General features: G+C 43.0%; 1 protein-coding gene across 3 annotated transcripts in view; it reads right to left on the reverse strand.

The window, feature by feature from the left end:
- The window catches only part of CEP250 (centrosomal protein 250), a 31,430-nt gene that overhangs the window by 2,718 nt on the left and 8,380 nt on the right, over positions 1–20,332 (reverse strand). For all 3 annotated transcript variants that reach the window (XR_001559062.2, XM_015881328.2, XM_015881329.1), the window contains 18 exons: positions 19,794–19,976; positions 18,943–19,087; positions 18,511–18,657; positions 18,103–18,333; positions 16,597–16,790; positions 14,041–14,168; positions 13,703–13,872; positions 12,768–12,947; positions 11,585–11,719; positions 11,155–11,298; positions 10,434–10,735; positions 8,433–8,592; positions 7,346–7,670; positions 6,807–6,934; positions 6,432–6,552; positions 5,248–5,402; positions 1,014–4,163; positions 194–349 (listed from right to left, as the gene is read on the reverse strand). Coding sequence is in view for 2 of the 3 variants with exons in the window: in XM_015881328.2 (XP_015736814.1) it covers positions 194–349; positions 1,014–4,163; positions 5,248–5,402; positions 6,432–6,552; positions 6,807–6,934; positions 7,346–7,670; positions 8,433–8,592; positions 10,434–10,735; positions 11,155–11,298; positions 11,585–11,719; positions 12,768–12,947; positions 13,703–13,872; positions 14,041–14,168; positions 16,597–16,790; positions 18,103–18,333; positions 18,511–18,657; positions 18,943–19,087; positions 19,794–19,976 (6,154 nt within the window). In the remaining variant the exon portion in view is untranslated. The remainder of the gene's footprint in view (positions 1–193; positions 350–1,013; positions 4,164–5,247; positions 5,403–6,431; positions 6,553–6,806; positions 6,935–7,345; positions 7,671–8,432; positions 8,593–10,433; positions 10,736–11,154; positions 11,299–11,584; positions 11,720–12,767; positions 12,948–13,702; positions 13,873–14,040; positions 14,169–16,596; positions 16,791–18,102; positions 18,334–18,510; positions 18,658–18,942; positions 19,088–19,793; positions 19,977–20,332) is intronic.

Below are 20,332 nucleotides of genomic sequence, written 5' to 3' on the forward strand. Positions count from 1 at the left end.
CAGGGAGAGAAGAGTAGGACCTGAGTGAATGTTTGTCTGTGAAAGCAGTGAGGTGTCAGTGGAGAAAGAAAATGAAACTGTGTCTCCATGTGGGAGTGGGAAGCAAACAGAGGACTCTAAAGGACTGTATATGGAAACAAGCTGAGTTCCAGAGGACCATAAGCATTGCACAGGCAGTGAAAGCCTTTTTTACCTGCTCAAGAGTTACCCTGAGCTCAGCATTGAGTTGTTTCAGCTCAGACTTTTCATGTTCCAGCTTTGCAACTGCTTGCTGCAGACACTCCAGCCGCTGCCATAGGAGCTTCTTCTCTAAGAGCCATGATAGGTTTTCACCACCTTCAATAGCCTCCTGGGTATACACAGAGATTATGTGAACAGCTATCACATAAAGGTTAGAGGGACCAAATTAACATGTCACAGAGGGTGGCCAGCCTTGGGCATGGACATCATTAAGTCCCTTCTTTCCTTCCTGACTGACAGGCCAAAACAGCAATATATGTTTTTAGGCGCTCTGCATAGGGACCACTACATAATTACATAGTTAGCAGTGAAATAACTTCTTGCTTGTTCATTAGTAGACAGAATGTGCATGGTCAGAAACAGCAGGTCTCTGAAATTACACTCTAAGCACCGTCACTGTGAGTGCTGCTCAGCCACCTTTAAAAAATTCTACAAAGTTTAGCACATTAGTTTGGTCAGCTGTGCCCTTTTGTCTCCATGCCAAATCCTAACCACACTATGTCAGCTAAACTTGCCTGGACAGCAGAACTGATTACTAATCCCTAACTTTTGGACTTGATTTAATAGCAAGCTCTGTAGTTCTTTCAGTAGTTCTGGGCTTGACAGAAAAAAATTGATGCAGGTGAATGGCCTGTGGCCTGTGCTACACAAGCAGGCAAGCCTGCTGACTGAAATCATACCCTCTTTGGCCAAGCTGGTAAATATTTATGGGAAACAACATTAGCATCCTTTACTGACATTGTAGTTGACTGATGTCCAGTCACACCACCTACCTGAAGATGAAACCGGTCCTTGTCCCTCTCTGAAACCATACTCTGCAGGATGGCTATTTCTTCCCGCAAAGTCCCATTGGTCATTTCACTCTTAGAAAGGGCAAGAGTCAGTGCCTGTGCCTTCTCTTTCCATTCAATTTCTCCGCTTTCAGTCCGCTTCAAAATAGCAATCACACGCTTCAGTTCTTCCCCATTTACTTTCCTCTCAGCTTCCAGTTGTTGGGCCAGTTCCTTCTGCCTTTTCAAGAATTGGTCTCTCTCTTGCAGAACCCTCCTCTTAACTTCCTCCTCTTCCTCCCATTTTTGGAGTTTCTGGATTTGTTTCTTGAGAGTCTCCCCTTCATCTTTCCAATGCAGAGCCGATGTTAATTGTTTCAAGATTTCACTCTGCCTCCTCAGCTCTTTTTCTTTCCCTGTCAGAGAGCTCTCTAAATACTTGATTCTGTCTGTCTGGTATTTGATCTCCTCATCCTTCTTTGTCAGAGTCTGCTGAACATGCTGGAGATCCTCTCGAAGACCTCTTATTTCCTCATCTTCTAACTCTTTTTGCTCACCTTGAGCTTTCGTCTCCCATTTTCTCCTATGCAAGTCTTCTTCTAGGAACTTCTCTTCCTCTCCGTGATGTTTAATATCCTCTTTCTTCTCAGATAGCATAAGCTGGAGATTCTGCAAGGTCTTCAGTTCTTCCTCTTGGTGCTGGAGTTTTTGCAGAAGAGTTTCATTGTCTTCATCTCTCTTTCTCACCACTTCCTCAAGCAGACTCACTTGATTCTGGCAAGATGTTAGAGCTGCTTTCATACTTTCTTCACGAATATGAAACACATTAATCTGCTCTGACTGTTTGAGAATTTCCAAATTGTTCTTCTTCACTGTTTTGCTCATTTTGTTCAGGTCCTCCTGTAGACTTTTGACCTGTTTAGCTTCTGACTCCTTCTGCTCTTGAAGTTCCTGGACATGCTCTTTCAGAGATGCTATCTCTTGATCTCTAGCTGCTAGGGAAGATTCAGCACATTCTAGTTTTTGCATTATAACTGTAGTCTGCATCATCCTATCGTCATTTTGTTGTTGAAGCTTAGAGATAGTCTCCTCTAAAACCTCTATCTTTCTTTCTCTTTCTTGCAGAGACATTTTTGTTTCTTGAAGAATCACTGGATCAGTTTTGTGCTTTTCCTCCTTTTCTTTCAATGCCTCACACTGCTTCCTAAGGGATACAGTTTCTTGTTCTTGCTCCTTTAAAGCCTCTTTAAGATGCTGCAGAATTTCTTTCTGCTGCATAGAGTCTTTTTCTTGTTTTTGGAAGGTCTCAATCAGTTCCTTCTGAGATTCAATCATTAAATCCTTCTCTCTCAATATTGCCTTACTGTATTCTAAGTCTCTACATAAGACATCCATCTGTTCCGTTCTTTCCTCATATTCCCTTGTTTGTTGCTTTTGGATGTCTAGAAGTCTTTCCTTTTCTTTTAAGGTTTCTAACGTCTGCTCCAGTTGCTCATAAACAGTCTTCAACTTCTTTTCCATGACTTCTTCAGCTTCCTGGATTTGCTTTTGCTGTGACTCAAGCTCTTGATCTTTTCTAGATAAAGAAAGTGTCATTTTTTCTACTTTACCCTGGAGCTCTTGCAGGTACTCCTCTTGATGCTCCTTGTACTGCTGAAAGAGTCTTAACTGATTCCTTTGAGAGTCAGACTCATTCTCTCTGTCCTTAAGAACTGCTCTGAGCTGCTCAAGACCTGTGTGCAAAGATTTCACCTCTTCTCTCTCCATCTCCAGTTCTTTGATCTGCTGATTTAGAGCCATCAGCTCTAAGTTTTTCTCCTTCAAGCTTCCCTTCATATGATCAAGATCCACTTGCAGACTTCTCACCTGTGATGTACCATGTTGTTCTAGAATCATTAGCTTCCCTTCCTGGAATTTGATCACCCGGTCCCTCTCTTCCAGATCTTTGCTCATCTTGCTTACAACAGTCCTCTGCATTTCTCGTTGCTTCTCCAGTTCCCTTATCTCTTCTTGCTGGGATATAATCTCCTGGTCTCTCTCCTCCAGCTCTTTGCTCATCTTGCTCACAGCAGACCTCTGCATTTCTTGTTGCTTCTCTAGCTCATGTATCAGTTCTTGCAGAGATTTGATCTCCTGGTCTCTGTCCTCCAGGTTTTTGTTCATCTTGCTTACAACAGCCCTCTGCAGTTCTTGCTGCTTCTCCAGCTCCTCTATCAGTTCTTGCTGGGAACTTATATTCCCATCTCTCTCCTCCAGGTCTTTGTTCATCTTATTTACAACAGTCCTCTGCATTTCTCGGTGCTTCTCCAGCTCCCTTATCAGTTCTTGCTGGGATCTGATTTCCTGGTCTCTCTCCTCCAAGTTTTTGCTCATTTTGCCTAGGGCAGTCCTCTGCAGTTCTTGCTGTTTCTCTAGCTCCTCTATCTGTTCTTGCTGGGATCTTATCTTCTCATCTCTGTCTTTTAGATCCTTGCTCATTTTACTTGCAGCAGTTTTCTGCAATTCTCGCTGCTTCTCTAGCTCCCGTATCTCTTCTTGCTGGGATCTGATCTCCTGGTCTCTGTGTGCCAGGTCTTTAGTCATCTTGCCTATAGCAGCTCTCTGCAGTTCTCGTTGCTTCTCCAGCTCCCATATTTCTTCTTGCTGGGATCTGATCTCCTTATCTCTGTCTTCCAGGTCTTTGCTCATTTTGCTTACTGCAGTCCTCTGCAGTTCTTGCTTCTTCTCTAACTCCTGTATTTGTTCTTGCTGGGATTCTGTCTTCTGTTTTTTCTCTTTCATGTCCTTAATAACTTGATCTAGAGTAGTTTTATGCATTTCTTTCTGGCTTTCCAGAATTCTTATCTGTTCCTGGTATAACTTCATTTCTCCCTCTCTCTTTGACAGGATGGCATTCACTTGAGTAAGACTCTCCTGCAAAGCTTTTACATCCGCTGCCTCTTTCTGTAGCATCTGGATTTTCTCCCGTTGAGTGTCCACTTCCTTATTTTTTGTTTTCAAGACAGACAATGTGGTCTGTAGTTCTTGTTCAAGGGAGTGATTCATATCTGCTGCTGTGTTTGCTCGTGTTTCTGAGGCTGTGACTGACTCCTGAAGAAGTTTTATCTCCCACATCAGTTTTTCTTCAACTGCTTGCAGTCTGTCCCGTTCATGCTGCAACACAGGGAGAAAAAGATCCCATAATTCTATTTATGTAGGTTTGTTTTCCATACTAGATTTGAACTCTGCTTTGGTGGCAGTCAAGGGCTGCGGTCTGAACTTTTAGTAGGAGCTTCTACCTATTTGTTTTCCCTCTCACTTAAAAATAAATAAATAGACAACCCCAAAAACACCCCCCAAAACCCAACACCACCACCATCTGTATTTGAGAACTGTACTGAATTTAGCAAACTGGCCATAACTGATTTTTTTGATGGTGGATTTAGATGATATTTCCACCCCCAACCCCAGCACTGTTTCAGCTTGTGAGAACTCTGACAGACCCTTCCTGATCCTATACAGGCCCACTGTTTTGACAAGACCATTTGGCAATAAGTTCAACAGGTGTCCTCTGCTGTAAGAAAATCCTCTTGTTGTTTGCAGTCACTAGCTTCAACAGAAGGCGGCTTGTGTTCTTCTGTTGGAACAAAAGAGTGACCATACCCTACCTCCCAGGGAGCTGGAGAACCCTCCTGCACTACCCTTCAAGTCCGGATACTCCTGAATTTAAATGTGTATTTGGGCTTAAACCATGCAACATAAGTTTGAAAGTTACTTAGGCTGTCAGAAATCTTCAGAACTGCAGAAAATGAACAACCTGCATCGTTAATAAGTTTTATATGACTCCGTTATCTTTTTCTCCTTATTCAGAAGAATGCTATTGGAAAAGTCAAGATAAAACGATTGCTTATATAAGTTTTGTTCTTTTGCCCTGTACTTTGTGATACTGGCTCTCTCTTCTTTCTGGACTGACCTCTAACTCAAGGTGTTGATCCTGATAACTCAGCTACAGGGGCTAGAAGGAAAACAAGTCTAGGAAACACAGAATGAATGGCAGGAAGGTAAATGAAAGAGAATTAGTCAGCATTTGTATCTTATCAGATTTGACTAAACTTCTATAACATCACTGAAAACCAACTCTCCACTGAAAAAAAAAAAATAAAATAGTTCCTTAAAATTATTAATAGATGTCAAAAAAAAAAAAAAGAAAAAGAAAAAAAAGCTAGAAACTGCCCTTCATGGCATCTGTTAGCCATACCAGCACATCCTTTTTTTGCTCCTCAGCACTCTCAAGTTTCCTTTCCAAAGATGCCACCTCTTGATGTAGCGTCATAGCCTCCTTCTTTAGAGCAGCAGCCTCTGCTTGCAAGGCTGCTTGTAGAGAGTTGTTCTTGCCTTCTGCCATCTGTGTCTCTGCAGCAAAGGTCAAGGAGAAAAGCAAAGTAAGATCAAACTGATTTGTAACCTGTCTTTTATAGGCCTCAAACCCACATGAACTTCCAAACTGGGCATAATTAAAAACCTTCCAGCCAGAGAAAAATGGAAGCATGAAAAGTGGCAAGGTTCAGAATAATATGAAAATGCATCTGTCGTTCTGTTAAAAATGTGTTAAAAGGCTAGGGTTAATGGGACAGCAGCAGGTCACCAACAGCATTCGAATCTGATAGAACCCTCACTGATGAAACAAGGACAGGGACAGCCAGTGAAACATCTAGTGCCATAAAGAAAAAGAGTAGGCAAGGGGAACAAGAATCACAAGTGAAGACTGTGACACAGTTAATTAACCAGAAAGACATATGAGGCTTTACAGAAGAGACAGATGCTGATGTTATGCTTGAAGATGCACTTCAAGGAATTTTTTTTCCAAAAGAATGCTTGGGTAATACATTGTGCTCTGATAGAGAAAAGTAACGTTCCCTGACAGTGGGATGACAGCACAACGAGAATAACTGAGCTTCATATCAGCAGTGAGACTGGAAACAGAAGAGTTTACAGTCAGACAGGAAATGAAGCATACTAAGAGACAGAACTGTAGAAACAGACTCAACTAGTAGGCAGGAACTAAAATGGAAAAAGCTGACTACTTGGACAAGCAGGGCCTACTCAACCAACAAAGGCAATGTTTTAAGCAGGCTGATGGTTTTAGTCTATGGAAGACAGTACGAGGAATCAAGCTATACCTATTCTGTAGTGACACAGGACCTGAAAGGCATCACTGCTGGCACGACCATCACCAGCCACAGCACTGGATGCAAAGCCAGCCACTGCATTTTTTGCTATGAAAAGCTTTCATTGGTAATCCTATGGTCAAATCTCATGCTTGTTGCTTTTCCGCCCACCCTCTCATCTCCTGGCACTGCAGCACTGTTCCTCTGTGTGGTATCAGAAATCCCTTCCAGTGAGACAGGATTGACTCAGTGGGTTGGAAAGTAAAAGCTGTACCTTCCTGGCTTTGAGCCAGTTGTTTCTGTAGCTCCTGATTGCGGGCACTGAAGTGGTCCCTCTCAGTTTGCCTCTTGCTCAGCTCCAGTTCCAGGTCCTGCACTTTCTTCCCAGCATCATTCTGGAGGAGGCAAGAGCAGTATATGTTCACAGAGCCACTGCTGGCAGGAGACAAGAAGGTACAAAAGCTAAATGCAGAAATAGCCTAGGTGGGAGGGGGCATTAGACTGTAATGGGAAATATCATTGTCCTTTCTCCCTGTGGCAGCAAACAATCCTGACCTACAAGAATTCACACCCGTTCTGGTATTGGCACTTTGCTCATCCTGTCCAGCAAAGGGACAGGACTTCTGGGTGCACTACAGAGACACGTTACCAGATCTTGCCGAGTTTGCTTCAGGTCCTGACGCAGGTCTTGCAGGGCTGCTGCCACTCTGTCCACCATGAGCTCTACAGGGAGGTCCTTGGCCTGAGAAGCAGTTTGGCCCCAGACATGATCCTGTTCTGAAGAGAGAAGCCGTTCAATTTCAAGCTTTAATCTGGGGGGGGGGGCTCCAACAAACAAGATCTGTTTATATATTGCAGAAGGTGGCAGCATCTTCATAGCTGTGCTGTAGTTTATGTTGCAGCAAGCTATGCCATAGGCTAAGATTATTTTGCAGCACACTAATGTGAGTACTGCTCCCAGAAAAGAACACACATGCACCTCGTGACTACTGGTGCTAGTGGTTTCTCCATGTACCAACATGGACTTGCCTCTGCAGAAACCTCAGGCTTCCAAGACTTTTCAAGACTTGAGACAGTCTGTATTGGAAAGGACAAATCTATTAGGATTGCAAAGAACTGTCCCTCCCCCCTCTATATTATCCTCCATCCCCAAGCACTCTACATAATTTCCATCCCTCCAACACTTGCCTGAACTCCAAGCAGCAATGTCTTTGTTTTTATCAGTGCTGTCACACAGCATGTGGTGAAGAACCAAGTGCAATTTGTCCAGCTGGGACTGGGCTTCACAGTGGGCATTATTAGCCTGCTGGCACTCTGTAGCCAATGCCTTTGCTCTGTTCTCTGTGCTACAAAGCCTCAGATGAAGTTCAGACATCTCAGCCTCTAGCACGTTTAAAGAGTCTTTCAAGCACTGTTCTCCTGCACGAGATTCCTCCAGATCCTGTAACAGCTGCTTCTCCCGAGCTGCCAAGTTAGCTTCCTTCTCCAGCACCACTTCCTGCAGTGTCTGTACCTGTAACACAGATGCACAGAATCTCAGGGATAGAGCTGCTACTGAGAAAGCACAGAAGGAAGAAGGGAGAAGAATGAAGAAGAAATTAGTCCAAGTAAACACCATTTTGGAAACAAAAGGCAAAAAATAAAACACCCCACAAGAACTCAGACTAAGCAAAACAGACAATGAGCTAGAAACAAGTGCCTGGATTTGACTAAGGGTCCAAAAGGAAGCTTCCCCAGCCACAACAGAATGAGTGAGCTCTCACTCTTTCCAACCTCAGAAATGAAGCAGCGTGTGTTTGAATAGGGGGCTGGCAGGGCAAGGTGGCAGATCAAGCAGCCCTGCATGGAGGGGAGGCTGTCAGGGGTGCCTAGGAGTAGAAGTAAACAGAAGTCAGTCACCATCCCTTACTGTGCATCTCCAGAACACCAGATGGACTTGGCTGAGGTGGAAGTGCCTTCCACAGACCATGATAACCACTTCTATGTCATCAGACCTACAAAAGGTAGATTCCCACCATTGGGGGACATTTGTAACATAGATACTGAGAAGTTCCTAAGGAGTCTTCTGTTGCTCTTCAGAGATGTAATGCCTTGAATCATGAGAGAACAGGGAGCAACACAAGGAAAACACAGCAAATCCAGCCTTCACCCCAGTGTGCAGCCTCTAGACAGAACACAGGAGTGTGTATGGTTGGAAGGGGAAACAAATTAGAAACTACAAACTGAAGTGGTATTCAATGTCCCTGGGTAAAAGGAAGCTTAATGGATAGGACACCTGGTTGTTGAGCTCTTCTATTTCCCTTCTGTGGTCTGAGTGGAGCTGCTGAGCTTGTTGAATAGCAGAATGTAGTTTAGACACCTCATTCTGCTGGACAAGATTGTTTTCTTCCAAGGTCTTGAGGCTCAATTCCTTCTGTTCCAGAGACAGAGATAGCCTGAAAGAGGGAACATGCAACGCATTACTCACAGTATCACACCTAATAAATTCTTTGGACTTCACCACCAAGGCTAAAACTGCTGTCTGCTGAGGTGTACCTAAACAACTAGGCTACTCGTTCAGTCCTAAGCCAGACTGGCAATCACAGCAAAGCATGCACCTACTACTCTCATTTCCATGGAGAAAAGCAAATTAGTGGCTAAGTTCAATATATTTTTCAGATGGGAATAGAGACAACCTGGAGCACATACGCTGAAACACTTAAAGAGAGATGTTAGAAGTGATATCCACAGATATAATCTCATGTTCTGCCACTCTGTAATACCGGTGGTAATAAGTGGCAGCTTTATCCACCACTGGTTCTAGTTCTTCCCAACTTGAATTTCACAAAAGAATGTTAGTCTAAAAGCTCCAGGGAAAGGGGAGATGTGTAATTTTTAATGTGTTTATGGATAATGCATCTTTATAAATGTCTACTATCCATAGTATAACTTCTTATCCTCCTATGTGAGTGGCTCCATGCAGTGGAGCTCACAGTAATACTCTTAGATGTACAGCAAAGGGTCAAAGACCCAGAAAAATCTAGCAAAGGAAGAGACTAGCCATAGGTGTCTCAATTTCCCCAGAGCCATTAGTTACTAAAAGCTGATTTCAGAGACAGGCAATAATGAAACAAGCAAGACACAGGAGAATTAAAGGCTCAAAACACTGGACCATGAAGGTTAATGCTTGTTCAGTATATGATTTAAGTGGGGAACTTTCCTTATGTTCCCCAGACCAAAAGGGCTCTCAGATCATTGGTTCAGCTAACAATCTGGTAGAAGCTAAGACTAGTACCATGATGCAAACAGTGATGCCATATAGCTAAAATAAATGAAGATGGGGAAGAAGAAAAGAAGAAAATAAATTATTTCTACTAACGAGATTTGAAGAGATTTTGACAATAAAGAGAAAGTTTGTTTTCCCAGCATGTATATCCTACTAGGAACAGCAACTGACAACAAGGTGATATGTGGGAGTATAAGACTTGCAAGCACTACTATTAATTTCAGTGAGGGAAATAAAGGCAGAAGTGCTAAGTGAAGTTTGGAGGAAAATTCTCAGATCCTCATATAAGATGTAGAATCCCACAGAGGAGAAGCAAGAGCTCACTGCCTCTTCTTTCTCCTCCTTTCAATGAAAAGATACATTGAAGACTGGGAAGAGTTCCCCAGGTGAAGTCTTTTTTGTTGCAATCCTTGGACAGTCATTAACATCCGTAACCCTTAGGGCTAGCAGGGACCCTGCTTAAGCACCTCCAAATGCCTGCTGGGTTATTTTGAGAAATGAGGAAACATGGCAATAAAAAACAGCTTGATCCTTGTGTGCCTCTGTAGGCATACCCTGAAGGGAACTTGGCTTAGCTCAAAATCCTCATTTCAAGATGCCTGACTCCAGCCAAAAGTATCAGGATGAAATGACTGTGAATGTTTAAAGAAATGTTCCAAGTGTACTGGACTCAAGGTGGAGCTGGTGGACCTATTTAGCCCATTACACTGCAGCCCATCCCGCTTCCTTGGAATGTTTTGGGTTTCAATCTCTGAAAGTTTAACAGTATTTATATGCTGTCCTGATAGAAATTCATTATTTTAAGAGAAAGACTATTTCAGAAAAAAAAAATGTAACTGAAAGATGAGAAAAAAAGAGAATGAAACAGGATATCAAAGGAATAAAATGGTTCTGCATAGATAGTTCTGAACTGCATTTTAAGGAAATGGTATCACATCCATCTGCATATGAAAAGATCTGTAAGAGGAAACTCATTAAATAGAACAGAGAGCCTTGCAGGCTTTCAATTACCTGTCTCTTTCACTCTCTAGAGCCTTCAAGGAAGCCTGAAATTCTGTATTGTGACGTTCCACTTCTTCCCATCGACTCCTTTCCCCCTCTAAGGACTGTAGGCACACCTGCAGTTCTTTGTTCTGATGTTCTACCTCTTCCCACTGGCCCCTCTTCTCTTCCAACATTTTCTGAAGATGCACAACCTCCAGTACCTTCTGCCTGGACAACTCTTGTGCCTCGTTCAGATCTTGCTGAGCTTTATGGCCAATTGCTTGATGGGACTCTTCAGAGGCTGCTAGCTGAGATGCCAGCTCTTCTACCTGCACCAAAACATAACAGAGCAGTCAAAGACTACAGCTTGTCACTGCAAACCATACATATACTATGAGGAAAGTGGAAGAACAGATTTAAATATTGTTCTATTGTAAGAGTATCAGATTCAGCTGATTTGTTTGAAACACGTAGAGAGTGGCATGATGTTCATCTCATAAAGCACCTTAAAAAAAACAAAGGCCAGATGACATCCATTCTGATGACTACTGGCAAACAAAAAAAGAGCTAGCCCATCTGTTCAGGGAGGCAGCTAATGACCAGTAGGTCTCCTTTACATCAGCTGAGATAGACACTACAGTATGATGGCAGTCAGAGGAATTACTGTATGTCTGTTCTGCATTAGAAAGACAATTAGTGAAGGCACCACCTACTTGATGACTCAAGTATCTTTTGCTGTTTCAGTCACCTGTTTTTGTAGATCATCCCTCTGCTGAAGAAGGATATTCTTTTCCTCTCTGATGTTTTCAATTTCTTCCTTGTGCATACTCTCCACCATCTTGATCTTACAGTGAGTTTCCTGCAGCTCTTCTTGCAGTTTTTCTGTGATGTTCTGTAACCAAAATGAAGAGCGATTTACTGGGACCTGCCATCAGCTCCGCATGTTTCCTCTTTCCATATAATCTCATCCATTTGCCCATTTCACTCTGCTTTTCAAACCGTCTCTACTTTTGTTGCAACCCATCTTTCCTTTTCCTTACCAGGCAGGCTCTGTGCTTTCAGTGCTCCAGGACTTGTGATCCATTTCCTTGCTAACCTGGCTTTAGCAGCCTCTCTCTGACCCTGTGCTCAGTCACCAACTGCTTGAACTTTCTACCTGCCCTACTAGAGAGACTTACCTGCTCATACTCCTGCTGCTCTTTCACTTCCTGCCTGAGTTGCTCAAGCTGATGGCAGGCTTCTGTTAGTTCTCCCTGAGTTTGGAGTAGTGTCTCTAATAAAGCTTTCTTCTCGTTCTCCTTTTCTGTCAAGATCTGCACAAAAATACAGAGGAGGAGACAGGTTGAATCTCCACAGAAAAAAGTAATTTCCACATCCTTCAATGATTTGAAGGCTGACAGGCTCACACAGTCTCAGAGCAATATGATGCCCATCTCTTAGGCCACTATCTGTCCACTTGTTGGCACAGATTCCAATGTCATGTGGGTAGCACATGGGCCATTTGTGACTGAACCTTCAACAGACTTTGAATCACCTAATAAGAATAGTGATGACATTTCTCTTGTCTTCTGTTGTGACCTGTTTGTCTTTTAATACAGGTTTTTTCAGGCGCTTAGTTGTAGAGAACATACAAGGCTGCGGGAGGGTGAAGGCAGCAGCTTCAGGCAAGTCATGCATCCTAAGTGGGGCTTGGTGAAAATTCCAGTTTTAAGATGTACATTGCCACCTCTGAGAGCTGGTCCTACCATTCCAGTACTGGCAGACACAAATGGGGGTACTGCCACTCCTAGGCAGTCTGCTTAAGAAGGAATCTGGGTAGAACACCGGAAGAACTCTCAGTATGACAGGTTTACTTTGGCACAGAAGATCTGGGCGCAAAACCATATACCAGCAAGTGACTTCTAAAAGAAAAAATTCAGAGGCCACCTCTGTTACAGTGCACAGAAATATTTCATTCCTACTGCCAAAGACAGTCCTGCACGCATTTCACTTCACAAATTCAAGGTAGAAAACACTTCAGGAAAACAGGGACATACAAGGCATGTTCTCACATCCCAATATCCAGCTAGCTCCCATAGTTCTGTCCTTTCTGTACAGGTGGCTTCCTTCAGCTCACCACTGTGAGACATGATCATACTATCTGCAGGCCTTTAGTAGACTTCCTCACCATCTTAAGCCCACACTCTGGTAAACTCTTGTGTTACAGGCATTGTCCTTCATAGCACAGAGGTCTTACATTTGTTAAGGCATCCTGCTCAAAGAAGGGCATCCAAGAAACATCTCTACCCAGACATTCAGTGTCAAGAAAAATGTCAATAAGTAAAGCAGAAAATTAAAAACAAATTCTGCTTTCACATTCACCTCTTGATTGGCACTTTCAACTCTAGCTCGTTCCTCTTCTTGCTGAGCTTGCATGGTAGCAACTTTCTCCTTCATGTGAAGTAGTTTCTTCTCATGCTGCCCTTCTGTCTCTGCTTTCTCCTTTTCCCAGAGCTCCAGCACCTCCTGTAGCTCTAAATGGTGTCCTTCCTGTTCACTTGCCTGATGAGTGAAGGAAAAGATCTCAAGATGAAGTCTCAGGTAACATGAGAAACATGTAAATTTTCACCTTTCCCACACAACTCCACTTGAACAGCATGCTATAGCTGCCTTGTGCCCTATCAAGGAACATAGAAGAGCAGGTCAGCAAGAAAAAGAGAAGTAGATACCAAGTTCTCCACTCTGATGGCTGCCTGTTTCCACACACCTTAGGATTTATCTCTATCTTCTATTTTCAGGATTCAGCGTCATTGTAATCACTGAAAAGATGCAGACTGACTGTCGGGTGAGAAAAAGGCCAGTATCCCAATGTCCTAGTCACAAGACAGGCAGTGAATTGAACTACAAGCTGTTCCACACTCTTTTAAGTCCTACAGTAACACATCTGTTAACCATAAAACGATAGAAAGAAGTTACTGCAATGGAAGCTGGCAGGAATGTTGTGAGTCTGCTTCATGGCAGACAGGAGTTTGGTGAGATCCTACCGCTTTACTGTGGCTTTGGGTGGAGTTTCACCCAACATTCAGCTGAATTTGTCTTAGGCCCACAGCAAATCTGTGGCTGCATTCAGCATCCCAACAAAATCATGTCGGCCCTTCACATGCCTTCCAGTACAAGCCACTGGCTCTACCACCTGGCCCAGCAGTGTGTGGCTTCTGACAGCTGATAACTACTGCCATTTCTCACACTTGGGCAACAATTATGCAAAAGCCATCCCACAGAGCTCACTTGAAGAATTAAAACATATTGTTTCCTACCAGGTCTTGTAGGAGTTTGTTTATTTCCACTTCGTGATCAGTTTGCTGAAGTTTCAGGGCATTGTTATGCTGCTGTTCTATCTGAATGAGCCGCTGTGACATGTTTTGCCGTTCCTGCTTCATTAGAGATCTCTCTGTTTCCAGCTCATATTGAAGACACTTCACTTCCCCTGCAAACATAGCAAATGGCAAGAAAAGCAGTGCCTACAGAAACTATTCTGAATTTGCTGGCCTTACACCATTTTAATTTCAGTGTAAAAGGGCTCTCTCTGCATTTCCTTCATTCCTCAGCATTGCACTGCAAATGCACACCAGATGCAAAGTACGTGAGCTCTCACCTTGTATCACTTCCTTAGCCTGAACGACTGTATGAAGTTGGATTTCAAGCTGACTCTTGGTGATCTCCAAGTGAGATAAACGCTGCTGAGCTTCAAACAGGCTGGATTCCAGGGTGTCCTTCACTGACCTACATGTTGTAAACATGGAAAGAAATGAGCTGCTCTTGCTCCTGACATCCACAGGGAATTATTCCAGTAAGAACTGGTTCAAGATCCCGACATCTGAATACGGAAAATAGGTTGAGTGGAAATTCATGGACAAAAATATTTCTGCCATTTAAAATAGCAAAGTAGGCCCCTCCAGATTTTACTTACAACCCAGCATAATGCAGGAAGTAGAGCCTAACCTCAATAGCCAAATCTTAAGTTGCTATCTGTAACACACAGGTAGCTGTGTCAATAAATCAGAAGCCCATCCTCTGTGCACAGCCCCGACCAAATTGGCACTTCAGACTTGTTCTGTGGAATGGGGTGGAAGGGAGACACAGCAAAAAAAAAGCATTTTCCTGGCTTGCTAGTGACTGTTTATGCTGTTCATAGCATAGGGATATGCAGGTAATTTTCCAGACTCCCTATATTTGAAAGGGAAACACCAGATAATAGAGTAACCTGTCAAGCTTGTAGCTGCATTTTTAAGGATTCTAACAGCTGAAGCAGCATCTGAAATGAGAGATAAGAAATAAGAGAATCCTTCAGTTCAAACTGCTACAAGTTCAATAGAAACTCATTATTTTTCACCAAGTATTGCTAACTAAGCATGCAGCAGCCCAAACTGTTCATCATTCCTTAAAATGGAAGATGTGGTAGTGCAGATACAAACTGCTACGTACACAGACTTCAACAGGCTGCTACGAGTGACACGCAGGAATTTGGAATCAGAAGCTGAAGTTACTTCTCTGCTTTAATACAGTGTTCTGAGTGCCAGTATCTTACAATACACAGCACCGTTTCATCAGTACAGGGATTCAATTAGGATGATATCATTAAAGCTAAAGGGGCACATTGTGGGTGATAAAGCAATAAACCCTAGCAAATTAACATTTGATTACTTCAATGTACAATGGAAAACTTGACTGATCATGCCCATATCCAGGAGTATAAATTGAATGTGCCACAACTGAAAGATAAATAGAAGTCAGGCTCTAAAACAGGAAAGATAAGAGTCCAAAACTGGGACAGCAAAAGGCTTGAGAACATCATCTGGTGAGACTAAGCGCTTATTCTTCTGGGCAGTGCTTTTATCTACTGCCAAGGGTTCTTTAGAATTAATTTATCTATTCATTTCTTTTACTGCTGCTGTCACTGAAGCAAAAAACAAGAAAAAGCCCAACATTTTAATAAAGTCTGTTTAAAAGTATCTACTGCCAACCTCTGTTTGTATGGCAGAACAGATACATACAATGACTGTCCTCCGTTCACCTGCACACCAATAAAACAGGAAAAACATCAGTGTTACTGCACAGCTCGAGTTCAAAATTCACCATACTGCACCCTGCACCTTTGGCTGTGCTCTTCTCTGGAAGTTGAACCAGCATTAAAAGCTGCAGACAAGCAGTACAGCCAATCTGACAAAAGAATTCAGCTGGATCGAACATGAGAAGCTGGAGAACAGAAGCAGCAGCATTCAAGAATCAGACAGTGCTGAAACAGCAATCATCAGCCCTGATAACACACTCTGGAACAGCCAAGTGTAAAAGTCAAGGTGCATGACAACCTGTAAAATACCATTTGTACAGCTTTGTAGTTCAAGAATCCTCTAAAAACCACCTAGGAGGAAGGACAAACATCTCAGCACATTTCTTTGGTGAAACACAGAATTTATCACAATCTTAGCAGTCTGAGACAGCTCAAGGACAAAGTCTTGTTACTTCCCTGCATAACATCCCCATGATAGCCGTCTCTGGAGGCCACGTGGTAACGTACAGAGAACCCAATGATGAACAAGAATTCCCAAGAACTGCCAAGGACTCAAAATAAACTTCCCTGCTGCTGATATAATGAAACCTAGGTCCTGCATCGCAGTTAACAAGAGTTAGACTAGAAGCATAATGCCCTCAAGACCTTCAGCATAAGCCTCTAGCTTCACACTAAATGATGCTGTCCTACTCAAGATGTATGGTAGTCTTGAATCCCAAATATCTGTGTTGAAATGTGCAGAACAAGAAAAAAAAAAAACCAACAAAAAAAACACAAGTTCCAGGCTCCACTAAATATCTGGATGGAAGCAAAGACAGCACGACATAGTTACTTCCCAATCCAGAGCCAGGGTACCAGCTATGGAGGAATCAGATCAGCTTGCTGTAGACTTCATGCAGTGATGTGCAAGGGGGCATGAACATGAACCTAGAACCGTGTTAGCTTTAGCTGTCACAAAAAACAACACATATCATGATACATTTTCTTCCTCCCCCCTCAAGATTATTCAATTTCAGCCTAAGGAAGGTAAAGCCATCTGGAAAGCGTACAGGATGCAATAAATCTTGGTGTAATGATTACCACCTTTGTAATTACAGACATTAAATAATGTCCTGTCTAGGGCCTCCTCCCTGCCTTTACCTGGCCTCTGCCAGCTGCTCTGAAAGGCCTTGTCTGTCCCGTTCCACAGCTGCCAGTCGCACCTCAAGGGCAGCCTTCTCATGCACCAGGAATTCCTTCTCTTTGGACACCTTGGCCACTGCATCCTCTTGGCGAGAGGACTGCTGGCGCAACTGCTCCAAACCACTGCTAGCTGACTCTCGCTGGCGGTAAACCTGCAAGCAGGATAAAATATATTTCTGGTCATTTCTCTGAATACGTGCTCAGAGCCAACTAGTGTCACTTCTGAATCAGTTAGAGGAGAAAGAGTTCCTGCACTGAGGGCTGAAAGCCTAAGAGCATCTGCTGGATACAACACCAGTACTCTGGGCTGCCAAAAGGCACTGAGACTTGGAAGTGATGCATAGGGCCACACTCGGTTGGCTGAGACCAGGCAGCTACTTGAGGACAAACACACAGACCCCAGATTATTTGTTTTCACATGAAAATCCTGCATCTTCCAGAACTGCTGCCTTGCAAACTAAACTCTCAGAATCCCTATCAGTGCCATAAATGTTAAATTTGAGCAAATACAACTTTGCTGAATGATGAGAATTAAAGTAAAAATGGTTTCTCCTTCAAAAATAAAACTAAACAACTAAGAATCCCATGAAGCATCACTTAATTCAGCACGTATAGCAGCTGGATGCCATGAGGCAGGGAAGCACTGGTGAGCATTGTAACTTAACAATTTTTGGGGCTGCTGTAGCCAAAGAGATTGTATTCAGTAATTCACTGTCATACTGTTCACTTGTCTTACATTTAAAAAAAGTTGCCCAACATACATTGCTGATAATCACACTTGGAAATTAACCATGATTTTTAAGCTACTTTCTGCATTGTACCATCTCTACTTTCTATTTGCCAAATAACTTACCTTAAAGTCTATCTAATGCAGAACAGATCATGAGAAAAATCGTATTTTTCTCAGTTATCTCCCACCAAAGTTACATTTATGTCTTAAAATATAATTCCAGCAGGACAAGCAAGATGCCGATCCCTTCTTAGCAGTACAAGGCAGCAGACATTGACTTGCAGCTCTGTCCCACTCCCCAGGTTTGAACAAATTGAGCTCTGAAAACAGTGGACTTCACAGTGAAAACATTAGAGACACATAGCTCTTTCTTGCCTCAGAAAGAGATGAAGAGCTTCAATGTTTTCTTGTTTCACCACCAGTACCAGTGGCAGCCTCATTCAGGTGCATGTGCAACAATAATTATATCTCTGGAGCTTATAAAAAAATTAAAAAGGGACAAATGCCGACAAGAGGATCAAAATAATCTGTAGAAACAAAGGACAGTTCAATTCCTCAGAGTCAGGGTCTCTACAAGCTGTCAACCCCTTTCCAAAAGCATGTACACGGAGCCTTCTGACCTCCAGTACTACCAAGCACCTCATTGATTAAAGAACTGCAGAACTAAGCAATTGCAGCTTCCTTGAGCCAAGCAGACAAATGCCTACCCAGAAGAACCAGACTGTTGACCTCACCTGGTTCAGTTGCTCCTGTGTTTCTTCCTTTTCCTCTGCCAGTGTTCTCAGTTGCATCTGCAGCCCTTCCTGTTGCTCCTCTGCTTTCTTCAGCAGCTCCTCCAGGCGGGACTTCTCTGTGCAAAGCTCTTCGTTTGTTCTTTTATACAAGGACATCTTCTCCTGTTCAGAGACCTTTGCTCTCTCCATCTCATTCACTTTATCTGACAGAAGTTCATTCTCTTGTTCCAGCTACAATCACAGATGCACAAAGGAAAGAAAACACAGTTAGGGTTTGCAGAAGATTTGGATTGGACAGAAAAAGGAACATCTCCATATTCAGCCAGTCACACTGTGTGAAGGCACAGAGTCTGAAAAGAATCAAGCAGCTGGAGGTGAACATCTTGCATTGTTGGAAACTCTGCTCACCTGCAACACAAGCTTGTTCAGTTCCACTTTATCCAGTGCAAGAGCTTCATTAATACTGCTCATCTTTTCTGCGGCAACACGTAGATCAGCTATTTCAGAATTCAAATTATTCTGAGCCCCTGTCAATGCTGCTATTGATTTCTCTGCCTGAAGAGACAAAACAGCAACATGAAAACAAAGACAGGAATAACCCCGACTTCAACCAGCAACTCCAGATCTCCTTTGAGTCTCTGACATACTTGATGTGCTCCCAGTAAGATCTTCCTAACAAGCATATGGGGACTGACTCCACCACAGAACCTGAGCAGATCACAGCATTACCCAAGAAGGACAATGCTATTTTCTCTGAAACAGCACCTGTTGTGATCTTGCTGCAAGAACTCCATCTCCCAAACACTTCCAGAGTGTTACTTAGGAACAAGTTGTCCATACCTTTTCCAGTGCCACTGTAAGCTCATGTTTCTCTTGCTTCAGCAGATCCTTCTGAAGGTGTGATTCCTCCAGCTTCTCCCTTGTGGCTATCAATTCACTCTGTAACAATGAATGCTTTGCTTCAAGTGCAGCTAAGTCCTTCAGACTTGAGAGAAAGGGAAAGGCAACAGGTTTTTAATGCCAAAACCATTACTGCTTGCAAAACAAACATTGTACACTATTCTTAACCTAACAGCTTCCTGCTTGTTAGCTCTCCTTTATGATGCAGTGGATAAAAGACAGCAAAGTTGACCTTTGGGTAAAACATACTTCTTAAAATTGATCTCACGTTCACCAATTAAAGAGTTTGCAATCTATTTTGAGAGAGGATGCGTATTCATTTCCAATCCAACAATCATAGGATCATAGAATGATTCAGGTTGGAAGGGACTCCAGGAGGATGCCAGCTAAATCTTCAGCTCAAAGCAGGATCACTATTGGGTCTAGGTTGATTAAGGCTCTATCCTGATGTACCTTTCAAATTCCAACACAACACAACATCTCTGCATAACTTGTTCTACTGCATGATTGTCACAATGGTTTGATTTTTTTCTTTAAATCCAGCCCGAATAATCTGCTTTGGCTGATGACCAGACCGGCCACGTCTGGATTAATTTTTTAAAGGAATATAAAGAAAGGACAAGGAGGCAGCTATGCTGATATCAGTACATACCCAGCCCTGCCTAAGTACTCCCTCCCTCATACCTCTGTGCTATAGACAACAAATAGACAACATTTTTCCTTTGTAGTGTGTATAGACCTAAGCTCTAGCAATGCTCACCCCCTGCCCAGAGAAAGCTTTTAACACTCACAGGAGCTCGTGGTCATGATGTGCTCTCTCCATTGCCAGCTGCTGCTCCACCTTTTCCCCTTGGGCTGAATCTTCCTTCAGCTGCAGCTCAGTGTTACTCCGACGCAGACGTGAGGCTTCTTGCTCACTTAATTCCAGCTTTTGCTGTAGCTCTGCTCTGATCTTCTCTAGGTTTTCACAGTCACTGCATAGACAAGGAAGAAGAATGAGGTAATTTGCATATTCATTGATCCCATTTTCACCATTCTAGGATGGAATTGTGGAAAGCAGAGTAAGAAGACACTTGCCCCTCCCCTCATACAATAAATGCAGAGAGAAAGTAAGGTAGGCTTTGGCTTGCATTCAGTGAGAACCAGTGGCTAGGGAAGGGCACACAAAGAACAAAATTCAGAGAAACAGTGTGATGAGAGGCACCTGTGTTCCAACACTGTTCTGAATCTCAAAGAAAAGCAGCCACAAAATGACAGTACAGCATGAAAAACAGTGACAGGAGGATGTTAACAGGGCATAGGAGAACTTGCCGATAACACCTCTGAAATC

Source organism: Coturnix japonica, chromosome 20 (genome assembly GCF_001577835.2).
Source record: "Coturnix japonica isolate 7356 chromosome 20, Coturnix japonica 2.1, whole genome shotgun sequence".
Lineage (NCBI taxonomy): Eukaryota > Metazoa > Chordata > Aves > Galliformes > Phasianidae > Coturnix > Coturnix japonica.